The following is an 11,965-nucleotide window of genomic DNA, read 5'->3' as shown; positions in this document are numbered from 1 at the left end:
GGATTGTTTCCCCTTTTTGGCTATTATGAACAATGCTGCTGTGAACATCTGTGTACAAGTTTTTGTGAACATGTTTTCAGTTCTCTTGGATGTGTTTCTAGGAGTGGAACTGCTGGGTCCTATGGTAAAGCTGTGTGAATTTTTTTTTTTAAAGTAGGTTCCATGCCCAGCATGGAGCCCAACGCAGGGCTTGAACTCATGACCCTGAGATCAAGACCCAAGCTGAGATCAAGAGTCAGATGCTTAACCAACTGAGCCACCCAGGCGCCCCATGTTTAACTTTTTGAGGAACCACCAAACTGTTCTCCAAAACAGCTGCACCATTTCACATTCCCACCAGTGATGTGTGAGGATTGCAGTTTCTCCATATCTCTACATTTGTTACTGTCTTTTTTATCATAGCCACCTTAGTGGGTATAAAGTAATATCTCAGGTGGTTTAGATCTGCCTTTCCCTAATGACTTATGATGTTGGGTATCTTTCCATGTGCAAGATGGTCATTTGCATACCTTCATTGGAGAAATGCCTAATCATATGCTTTGCCCATTTTTAAATTGGGTTATCTTTTTATTGTTGAATTATAAGAGTTATTTATATATTCTATTTTTTAAAAAGATTTTCTTTACTTATTTGAGAGACAGCACAAGCGGGGTAAGGAGCAGAGGGAGAAGAAGACTCGAGCAGGGTGAGGGGCAGAGAGAGAGGGAGAAACAGACGCTCCATGGAGCAGGGAACCCAACTCGGGCCTGATCCCGGGACTCCGGGATCATGACCTGAGCTGAAGGCAGACACCCAACTGACTGAGCCACCCAGGTGCCCCATATACACTCTAAATACTAGACTGTTATTGGCTAAATGATATTAAGCCTACTTCTTACATGCTTTAAAATCTAATCTCCACATGTTAACCCTATGAGGTATTTTATGATGCCTGTGTGAGAGACAATACAACTGAAATCCAGACAGAAGAAATTATTTGCAGAGTTCATATTAGTAAGTGGTGGAGGTGGTTCTGATGTCCAGACCTTTTTGGGTACCAACCTTCTCTACACATGTTGGACATTTGCTGCTTTTGTCCCGTCATCCACTTCTTCTTGTGCAATGTCACGATTTTGTTGAGGAAACCACACCTTAGACCTCTCAGCTTCCATCTTCAGGGGAAGCCACATTCACTCCGTGGCTGCAGAAGTGGCGCCCATTGGCACACACCACCTCTGTGATCACAGTGGCTGGTTCAGCGAGACAGCCACAGGCCTCCAACCAAGCCAGTCAGGCTCAGAGAGATGCCCATTCTGGTCTGGGTTACCTCCTGGGGAAGGAGACCAGCACCCTGGGGAAGGAGACCACCACCCTGAGCCTGAGCCTGGAGCTTCTCCAGAGGAAGCATAGCTAGCAAGTGTGACCTGGTGTCAGTGTTTCAGGGCCAACCCATGCCACAAGGGACATGAGCATAGCCCCTTGCATTTTAGCTTTCGGGAGCCACTAAGTTCCCCTTTTGCTCAAGCCAGTTTGGGTTGGGGCTTCCGTCACTTGCAACCAAGGGAGTCTTCACGGATAAAAAGCAGCCAAAGCAGCTTTTTCAATAGGTTTTTATTGGAATGGTTATATTAGCAAATCCCACACATACGGGTATACACTATCAGCATATAGGTATATACCATACCATTTCACTACTTAATTATACTTACAGTAACCATACGGACCTAGGCATTGTGCTGCCCAGGACATTTCAAAGGGCTTATAAGATCTGATTGCCAAGAAATCGGCTCACATTCTACTCGCAGGTATCTGTGTTCTAGACAAGGTCACCCCCCCTACAGTGAGCCCCCAAACTAAGCAAATGATCGATTTTGCTTTTTCGCTATTTGATGTGTGTTCTTTCTGGCACAAGCTATCCAGTGGTGAATTAAAATTCAAGTGCATAGTTTCCCTTTCATCCCTCGAGGTGGAAGGGAAGTCATTTGCCACATTTAAATATATCCCCAGCCTCCCCCACCCCAAATTATCTGTGCTACAGTTAGAAAAATAGTTTTGTATGCCGTCCTCTGAGATGTTGTGCATAGTTAAGCAGGGACCCAGAATGAGAGGAGCACTGTGAATGACCCAAATATGAAAGGGGTGACTTGAATATTTTAGATGAGTACAAAAGCTACTGAGGGTCAAAAACAATTGTGACATGTGTAGCCTACGGTTTGGACCAAGTCTTTCTCTGGTACAGGACCAGGACTGTTCTAGTAGGTGAGGGTCGTTCCCCATGTCCCAAATAGCATTTCCCAGCTTGGAGTCTTTTCCCTGTTTCTGTGATCACACTGGTCAGGTTTCCTTAGACAGACTCATGGCCACTTAGGAGTGGACCTTGCGTCTCACCCTCCGTTTTAGACTTAGCTTTCCATTCTGGCCCCAAGCACCAGCCAAGGGCGCCCCTCCTCCAGCTGGGTCAGCAGGCCAGGGGGATGAGGGACACAGCGCCCTCTCCAGGAAGGCATGTGTCATTTCAGGGGGTTACCCAGTAAAGGTGCTGGGACCCTGGGACCCTGGCCACAGCTAGTCCACACAGCATGCTGGCAGTCAGTAGGCGGTTAACAGTGTTCTTGAGTGAAGGGAAAGAAATGGCCTGGGTCTCAGAGTCTACCTATTCCCCGCCCCCACCTTTTGTTTTTATAAACATCTCTACTCAGTACCTACCAGTCACTAGAATAGTCCTTTAATATCACACAGCGTGAATACCCTTGGACATAATTGTGGATGAAGGGTAAGTCTGAGAACAAATTAGAATTCACTTTGCGTTGGGTTAAATTTGTAAAAATATAGCTCAGAACATTTATCTGTAGCTTTTGACAGTTGCCAGTAGCTCGAAAGAGAGCTGGAGAGAGAGGGGGACAGTCCGCCGAGGGGGTACGTTGCTGATGAAGGCCAGCTAGGCTTGCCAGATGACCGACCGACATGACATACGTCTTCCCTGCATGCCTGCCCACCCAAGTGGGCGACAGTGGACTGGTGAGAAACGAGCTTGGTTTCGGGCCAGCACTCCACTGGGCGGGGGACCCTTAAGCTGTGTCCCGGGGGATTAAGGAGTCACTGTAGCCGAGAAAAGGGTGCTAACCACATCCTCCAGCTCTCAGCTTCTCCACCCAAGGACAATGCGTGTGGTGTATAAAGGCGCTTACCATGATTTTGAAGACCACCCTTGGCTTGTGCGCCAGGGGCTCTGGCAGCTGCCTCTGGGCCCCCGGCAACACTCCCCAGGCCTGCTGTTCCACAGAAAGTCATTCCTTTCAGGATGCCAAGCCGGGTCAGTGCCACCTCGAACCTCTGTCTTTTGTGGTCTAGGCATGTAGAAAATTCAAAGGGAGGGACTACGAAAGCCCACGATGGAGGTCTGTGTGAATCTAGCAGCACTGAATCCTTCTGGAAGTTTAATACTCAAGTTTGCATGAAATTCAAAGTTAAAAAAAACTTGTTTTTTTGTTTGTCTTAAAGTATCTTCCTTCTTCCCCAAGTCAGAGTGAAGAAAACAACACATGGCTTGAGTTAGACTGAACGGCAAGAGGGAAAACCCCAGATAAGTCCCAGGTCGTGGACTGGGGGCCCCCACAGGGCCTCCTTAGACCATGAGAGCCAAGTCTTGGGAAGAGACATGTTGTCCTTTGAGCAGCCGAGGCCCCTCGCACCCCTTCCCCTCCACAGTCACTGGAGGCCGGTGGGATGCCGTCTGGGGAATGCAGATGACTGCTGCATCCCATGCCTGCTAGGGGCCCACCAGACTCTCTTCTTCAAGGCTCAGTTTGTTGGGATCTTTCAGGACACCCCTAAGAAGGACGGCACACTCCCTGACGTGACCAGCACCCCAGAGGAGCCCCATGGCCACAAGGGGGCTACGAGCCCCAGAGTGGGGAGAAGGGGCTCAGCCTCTGGGGGAGAAAACTTTCCCCTTCTGCCATGCCGGGGTCTTCCTGCTGTTTTGCTGTAGAAAAGCACAGGTCCACGCAGCCAACACAGGCACCTTCACTCTAGATCCTTCTTTCCGTATTTTCTCTGATGTTATGATACTTAAAACATGGAAGTTTTCCAGTCCTGCTGAAATACCTGTGGAAGTTATGTGAACATATACGCTCATTTGATCCTTTTCCCAGTGGGCTTTGGGATGATTTACTGACGAAGCCACAAGAAAAGGCACAACTGTCCTTAGGGAGGATGCTTCTTTTAGGCTGCGGGTGTCACAACGGTCTTCCTGTGGTAATGATCCCTTCCTCGAGTGTAGAGTCGGGAGTGAACGCTCAGCTGAATCACTCCAAACTCCATTTTTGGGAGTGAGTGAGGGCCCACCCCTCTGCACTGTGGTCAGGTGAACGCCTCCTTTCTTGGAGAGGGGAGTGACACTCAGTGGTTTTCTGAATTGGTTGCCGTCAGGAGCTCCTTCTGCTCATACTTTACATGTTGGTGTCCCCACGGCTTTTTCCCCAAGCCTGGCTCTCGTGGCACTGGGCAATGTTGGCCCCACTCTGGCCTCCACCATCCTCAGAAATTAAGGGAACACCAGGCCCAGCTGGACACACACTCTGGGGGATTCTAACTCCTGTGATTGTGTGTGTGTGTGTGTGGGGGGGGAGACAGAGAGCAGAGGGAAGGAGGGAGACAGAGAGGGGAGAAGGGGGTGAGACAGAGGGAAGGGGGTAGAGAGGGAAGGGGGGAGACAGAGGGAGAAGGGGGGAGGCAGAGATGGGAGAAAGGGGGAGAGGGAGGGGAGAAGAGGGGAGACAGGGAGGGAAGTAGGGGGGAGACAGAGAGGGGAGAAGGGGAAAACAGGGGGGAATGGGGAGGGAGGGGAGAAGGGGAAACAGGGTAGGGGGGAGGCAGGGGGAGTGGGAGAAACAGAGGGGTAAGGGGGACGCAGAGAGGGAAGAAGGGGGAGACAGGGAGGGGAGAAAGGGGGAGATGGGGGAAGGGGGGAGACAGAGGGCGGAGACAGGGAGGGAGAAGGTTTGGGACACCTCAGGGACTGGAATCACGTGGGCCTACTTTGGTAGGTGACAAGTTCATTTAAACACAGCTTCCCAGGGATTCGGATGCGGAGGGCCCCGCCCTGACCACTCTTTCCCCACCAAACCTCTGCCTGAGACCCAGAGCTGCATCTCCAGGCCTCCCTCTAGAGGCCCTGCCGGCCTGAGATGGAAAGTGTCCCCGCAGGGGCTCTCTCTGGGTCCCACCAACACCCCCCCGAGTCACTGAGCCTGCCAACCTGGGCTCCTGCTTCACCCTCTGGCACCTTCCTTTTCTGCTTTCAGTGGGAGCCGGTTTTGGCCTAACTGAAGTGCTCTGCTCTGCCCGGACCCCGGAGCAACCTCTCTGGTCCACACCCACCCTGGGGAGTGAGACCCCCGCCCTAGCCAGTCACACCCCTCCGCGGCTGCCCTGTGCCCCTCCCTCCACACCCAGGAAAGCCCCCTCTTCATGATTCACCCTCGTGGCGTCTGGCCTCCCACCTCAGCTGGCTGTTAACGCGCCCTTTGCTATCACAGCCTAAGTCTCAATGATCGCTGGGGTCACTGAGCTCGGAGTGGGTGTGTTTCGCACACAGCGCTTCATAAAGGGCTCTGGGCGCGAGTAGCCTTGGAGTCCTGCCTTCCCCCTGCTAAATTCTCCTTGGTGGAAACCCGTGTCTGTGTCTGAGGACGCTGAGGAGCAGCGACCGCTTGGCAAGGTGACCTGACCCGAACGCCACCTCCTTGTTTTCCTGGAGCAGAACCCGAGCCCAAGGAATCGAGGGTAACAGTAAGACAGCATTTTGATTTGCCCTCAGTTAAACCAGTTTCATTCACCACGGAGACCATGGAAACAGCTGGGGTGAGGTGAGGTGAGGGTGAGGGGTAGTAACAATCCGAGGAGAGTTTCTAAAGCCCACAGGAAGTACCAGGTCCCTCAAATTCAGTCATCTTATTTTGTCTCAACCCTTGGCGCCCGCCACGTTTTGGAAGCTGGGCTGTTGGCGGCCTCGGGGAGGCTGGCGGTAGAGGCTCGGCCTCTACCGGGGAGCCAGGCCTGAGGAGGGACTGCGAGATGGAGCCTTCCTTCACAAGCGGGGCTCCCCAGACTTGCTGGGGTGTCTCTCACCGCCGGGGAGCAGCGCTTGTCTTCCCCTGGGGGAGCGGAGGCAGGCAGCCCTGGACAGGCACGCTGCCCACGGCGCCCACCACGGGGTGACTCCATGCCTGGCCTTCCTGTTGTGTCCTGGCTAGTAGCCTCTTCCCTCTGCCTGACGGGTCAGCGCAGGAGGGCCAAGGGGCAGGTCTTCACTTAGGAAGTTAAAAAACAACCAAGCCGAGAGTGTTTGCATTTTAACTATTTCACCCGATTCAACCCGATTTCGGGCTGCTCAGGTGATGGTTATGGCTAGCCTGCGGTGCCTGCTGACGGGTCTGCACCCAGCTCGGCCGGGGCAGGGTGGAGGCCAGAGGGAGAGGGAGAGCCAGGCCCAGCTCAGAGCCGGCCGCCAGAGGGATGGAGGGTTTGTGGTCAAGCCACTGTTCTCTGCCCCTTCTGTTCTTCAAGCAGTAATCCTCCCCCCACCCCCCAAAATCGATCAGAAGTTATCTACACGTCCCGGCTGATAACCACTGTGGCTGTAAGACTTGCCACAGCCGAGATGCCCGTATGTCGGGGAGGAAGTGTCTCTGCACAACCCCCACCTTGCCTGTATCCCACAGCTCGAACTTCTCAGAGGCAGGGGTGCTGAGGAGTTTGTCCTCACCAAGCCTCCCCGCCCTCCAGCGTCCCTGGCACGGCTCCCCGGCGGGGTCTCCACCCCACTGCCAGCAAAGAGGCTGTTATTTGGGACAAATATGGCCATTCCCGGAGTACACGACCTCCACGCAGAAGTTACCGTCCCTCCCGACAAAGGCGGGGCATTCTGTAGCCGAGCACGAAAGTGGCCTCGATTTTTAGGGAAAAGGTGCCAAGCTGGGACCTGGGGCACTATGCTGAGTGAACTCCCCTGTAAGAAATGCCTCCTTGGCTCTTTGACGGTGGAGGCGTGCCCTAGATTTACCAGAAATTCAAATATTGTTGTTGAATAAGTAGATATTTTTTTAGGGGCCCGAATCTTTACTTTCTTCTCACGTGATTTCATTCCTTTTCAGGAAGGGGATGTCTTGAGTGAAATGTAACGTATCTGCTTTTTGCGAGACTGTGCCAACCAGGAGAGAATGCTCTGAGGGGCTCTCAGCAAGGTCGTGGCACAGACTACATGGTCAGAACCGAGCCGTCTTCCCTGTCGGGGGAGCCAAGCCAAACAAAGCTTGGGTGTGTGTCTGCAGCGCCCGGCACACTGAGTTCTCATCTCCTTGCGATGCATTCCCTCCCCGCACAGCCGCTGGGGCGAAGCTCGTCTTCCTGAACAGTGCTCTCTTGAAACTGTTTATCAAAAATATTTTTATAGTACAAAGACAATAAAAAGGGAGGGGGGGGAATCAAACAGAAGCCCTTGGTGAAAGGTAAAAAAGAAAAAGCGGCTAAGACCTTACAAATTCTGCACTGTTCCCGCTCCCGTGATTAGAAACAGCGCCGCGGGTCACGCCGAGGCGACATTCCTGATGGCTATCACCAGCGTGGTTCTCTGAGGGGTTTGCTCGGGGCACAGCTGTGTTTGAGGCATCTTGGCAACACACGATGGGAATAGACACATAAAGAGAAGCCAGCCGCACACGGGAAAATGGCAAGTGTTCACCTCAAACTTGTGTTTTACGGAGTCGATAAAAATCACAGGGTGGCGGGGGGTCACAGGTCTGTGTGGTTTGCTGCCAGATCGAACTCTAGAATACGGAGGCTGGAGTTTCCGTCCTCGTAAATTTGCTGATTGTGGTTCTGGGCCGGGATTACTCTCCAGGTGCAGGTTTTTCGTGATGTTAATGTCATGTCATCCCAGGCACGTGGGAGGAGCGTGTGTGTCCCTGAAGGTCCGCTATGCTGGCCACCGTGTCTTTTCCCGGAAGCTCTTGGGCCTTCTTGGTGCTGATGCTGAGCCTGGCGGGAGGGGACTGGGTTGGATCAGGAAGACGGAAGAGGGGTGCTCATCTGGTCCCTAACAGCAGGGCTGTGGTCTGATCTTCTCAGGAAAGCACTCAGAGTCATTCGGATTTTGATGCCCACTGGCCATGATGCCCAGAGAAGACTGCCAGGCTGGCCTCCCGGGGACCACCTCTGCACACACCTCAGCAAATGCCAAGCAGACGAGTCCGCAGGCCTCAGGGTCAAGGCCTTTGGTGTTTCGGTGCTCACACAAGCACTTGGCTCTATGTTCTATGAGGGAGGCTGGAGGAGGTGACGGGGACGACCACCTGTCCTGCGTAGCCGGTGGGCCCCCCCTCTGTGCTGCTCTGGGTGGTCAGTCTCAGAGGAGGGACGAAAGGCAAGCCCTTCTCTCAGGAACCTTGAGAAAGACACTCTTTAACAGAAAGTAGAATAAGAGACAGGAAAATACGGAGCGGGCCACGTAGCAGCAACTCGTGCTCCACGTCAGTAAGAAGCTTTAGTGCGCGTTGTAAGTGGGGAGCACAAAAGGTATTTTAAAAAACCCCTGCGGTCACCCTGACACAGAATAGCATGTGATTACTCAGAGACACGCTTGCCACGAAACACTCGCCCCCCCGCCCACCGGCCCCTGCTCGTCTCTGGGAACAGCCAAGCTTGCTGGGGCCCATGTCCTCCTGCTGGCTTTGGGCGGGGTTTCGGCACTACGAGGCCACCTCGGAGATAACGCTGTCCTCAAAGCCTCACCTTGGGGGGACCTTGCAATTTAACCCTGAGCCCCAACCTGTGCTTGGAAAGCCCTGCCATTCTTCCAAAAATGGACGCTGACAGAAGGATACAAAATAAGAAAGGTGATCAGAAATCAAATCACAAAAGAGGTGACCCCCCAGAGCCCGTTTAGAAAAAATCAGGTTTTGTTCTCATCATACATGTCCAAAGAAGGTTCGATTGTGGAGAATTCACTTTCGTACACCAGGCTCCGAGGAGACAAGGAGTTTCGGTGAAAGAAGTGACCACCTGGAAAAGGGACAAGAAAAAACAGATTTAATCAGGTCATTGGGCCTCCCCTTCCCACACGGCTTGGAGGAAAGAACACGGATTATCTTCAAAGCATCACGTTTTCTCAGATATCTCCATTTTGGGCTCTTATCATGAGACAAATGGAAAGAATTCAGGCATTCCCACAACTTAAGCACAATATAAACATGTAACTCCCAATGTTCGAGTCCCCAAGAGATTAATTTCTGGAGCTTTTCTTTTCTTTCTTTCTTTTTATTTTTTAAAAATGATTTAATTTATTTGAGAGAGAGAGTGTGTGTACAAGCAGAGGGAGGGGCAGAGGGAGAAGCAGACTCCCCACTGAGCAGAGAGCCCGATGTGGGGCTCGATACCAGGACCCTGGGATCATGACCTGAGCTAAAGGCAGATGCTTAACTGACTGAGCCACCCAGGCGCCCCCACTGCTGGAGCTTTTCAAAGCAAAAGCTGCCTGGTGTCCTCGCAAAGTCTGCACTTACAAATGCAAAGGTTTTTGCCTCGGGCCTCCTCCTGCACCTCCCTCCTGAACACCTGTTGTGGATGGGGCTGTGTGTGTGTTGGGGGGGGCACACAGCCCCTTCATTAGCTGGGCAGATTGGGGGTTGTGGCTTTGAGGCTCTGATAATGCATTAAAAAGCTTCTATTTATATTAGAGTTATACCTTCTCATGGTTTATTTTTTAATTTTTTAAAAAGATTTTATTTATTAGAGAGAGAAAGCACGCACGAGGAGGGGGAGGGGCAAAAGGAGAGGGAGACGGAGATAATCTCCAGCAGACTCCGCACTGAGTGCACAGCCTGACTCGGGGTTCGATCCCAGGACCCTGAGATCATGATCTGAGCCGAAACCAAGAGTCAGACGCTTAACCGATGGAGCCACCCAGGCGCCCCTCACATGGTTTAGGTCGTTAATTCCACATATGTAATGGAGATCAGTCATCTCCCGTGACCCTTCCGCAGAGACAGCCACTTTAACCTGATTCTTGCGGGATTTACCTCCATGTATCTAAACAATACGTCTGAGCAGGTCCTTCCTAATTTTTTTTTTTAAGATTTTATTTATTTGACAGAGAGAGAGCACAAACAGGCGGAGCAGCAGGCAGAAGGAGAGGGAGAAACAGACTCCCCGCTGAGCAGGGAGCCCATCACAGAACTCGATCCCAGGACCCCAGGATGATGACCTGAGCTGGAGGCAGACACTTAACCGACTGAGCCACCCAGGCGCCCATTTTTTTTCCCCCCAGTGTTAGACTTTATCTGCTGAGTGAACGTTACGGAAAATGAGGACTTCCCCCTCTCTTCCTCAACCCCTACTTTTCATTCCCCAATATAATGACATTTTGATAAAAATTTCAGCATTTATATTATTTGACTATTCCTGCTATTCAGAGCGAAGCCATGCTTACAGTTCCTTTCCCGAACAACTGATTTGTTTGCACAAATTTCCCAACGTGTAACTGACATACAACAAAATGCACGTATTTCAAACCAGGACCAGATTCAAGATGGTGGACATCTCCGTCATCCCCAAAAGTTTCCTGGTGCCTCTGTTAATGCTTCTCCTTTTTCTGCCCTTCTTATACCCTCCGGTAAACACAGATGAGGCTGCATCTTTCTAGAATTTTATATAAGTGGACTCGTATAGTTGTGTATTGGCTCTTACAAATAAAGCTGCTACGAACATCTGTGTCCAAGTCTGAGTGAGGACACGTGCTTTCCTTTCTCTCGAGTCGATACTGAAGACCGGAGTGCCTGTGTGAGTATACGTTTACTTTTCTAGAATGCTTGAGCCATCGAACGTTCCCCAAGCAGCATATCTGAGTCCCAGTTTCTCTGCATCCTCACCAGCACTCAGGTGGCCAATCTTTGACGCTCTGGCCCTTCCAGTACGAGCATAGGAATATCTCATCGTACTTCTGATTTGTATTTCGCTGAACTTGGGGCATCCTCTCATGTGCCTTTTAGCCAGCTGTATATCTGCTTTTCTGAGTGTTTTGGTAAAATCTCTTGTCCATTTAAAAAATTGGGTTGTCTTCCTATTATTGAACTGTAAGAATTTAAATAAATAAAAAAATATATATATTCTAGAAACAAGTCCTCTGTCATGCATGGTTTGCAAATATTTTTGCCCAGTTGGCGGCTTGCCTTTTTATTTCAGAACAATGTCCTTTGAAGAGCAAAAATGTCAAATTTTGATCAAATCCAGTTTATTGATTTTCCTTTTTATTATAGTGTGCCTTTTTTTTTTTTTTTGCATCAAAATAAAGAAATCGTTGCCAAACCCAAGGTCACTAAGATTTTCTCCTGGGTTTAGCCAGAAGCTTTACAGTTTTAGTGCTTGTATTTAGATATCATCTGTTCTGGTCAGAGAAAGACATGACACTGGCTTTGTCAAGGAAGCAGAGCATATTTTTTGACACCTGAAAACATACCCTATTTTTGTTTATTGTTGATTATTGTTTTTGTTATTAGGCACATGATTATTGTTTTTGTTATTAGGCACATAATGTTATTATGTAAACTCTTAAGTGAGGCATAACCTTTATACAGGTATGTGTATAAATCATTAAATATATATAGGTCGATGAATCTGCACAGAGAACACACCCCCCCCCGAAATCATCATCAGATCAGGGACTAGAACCCCTAGCACCCCATGAGTCCCTCTATCAACCCCAATCACCAGACCCTCTGTTCCCTCCCAAAGGAAACCACAATCCAGACTTCTTACACCATGGTTTAGTTGTGTCTATCTTTAATGGGAACAGTATTCTTTTGTGTCTTGATTCTTTCAGACAATGTTATGTTGTGACATTTATCCATGTCATGAAATGTATCAGGAATTGGTTCGTTTTCGCTGTGGCATGACATTCCACTGTAGGACTGCCTCCCCATTTCTATAT

At 50.4% G+C, this 11,965-nt stretch overlaps 1 protein-coding gene across 1 annotated transcript in view; it reads right to left on the bottom strand.

Annotated features, from left to right (window-relative positions):
* Positions 1-1,575: 1,575 nt before the first annotated feature.
* Positions 1,576-11,965, bottom strand: part of RNF130 (ring finger protein 130) — a 138,581-nt gene continuing 128,191 nt past the window's right edge. Inside the window, exon 8 of the mRNA XM_048221221.2 lies at positions 1,576-9,042. Within this exon, the coding sequence (XP_048077178.1) occupies positions 8,933-9,042 (110 nt within the window). The 3' untranslated portion in view covers positions 1,576-8,932. The remainder of the gene's footprint in view (positions 9,043-11,965) is intronic.

Source organism: Ursus arctos, unplaced genomic scaffold (genome assembly GCF_023065955.2).
Source record: "Ursus arctos isolate Adak ecotype North America unplaced genomic scaffold, UrsArc2.0 scaffold_5, whole genome shotgun sequence".
In the NCBI taxonomy this organism is placed as follows: domain Eukaryota; kingdom Metazoa; phylum Chordata; class Mammalia; order Carnivora; family Ursidae; genus Ursus; species Ursus arctos.
This window is presented reverse-complemented; position numbering and strand designations above follow the sequence as displayed.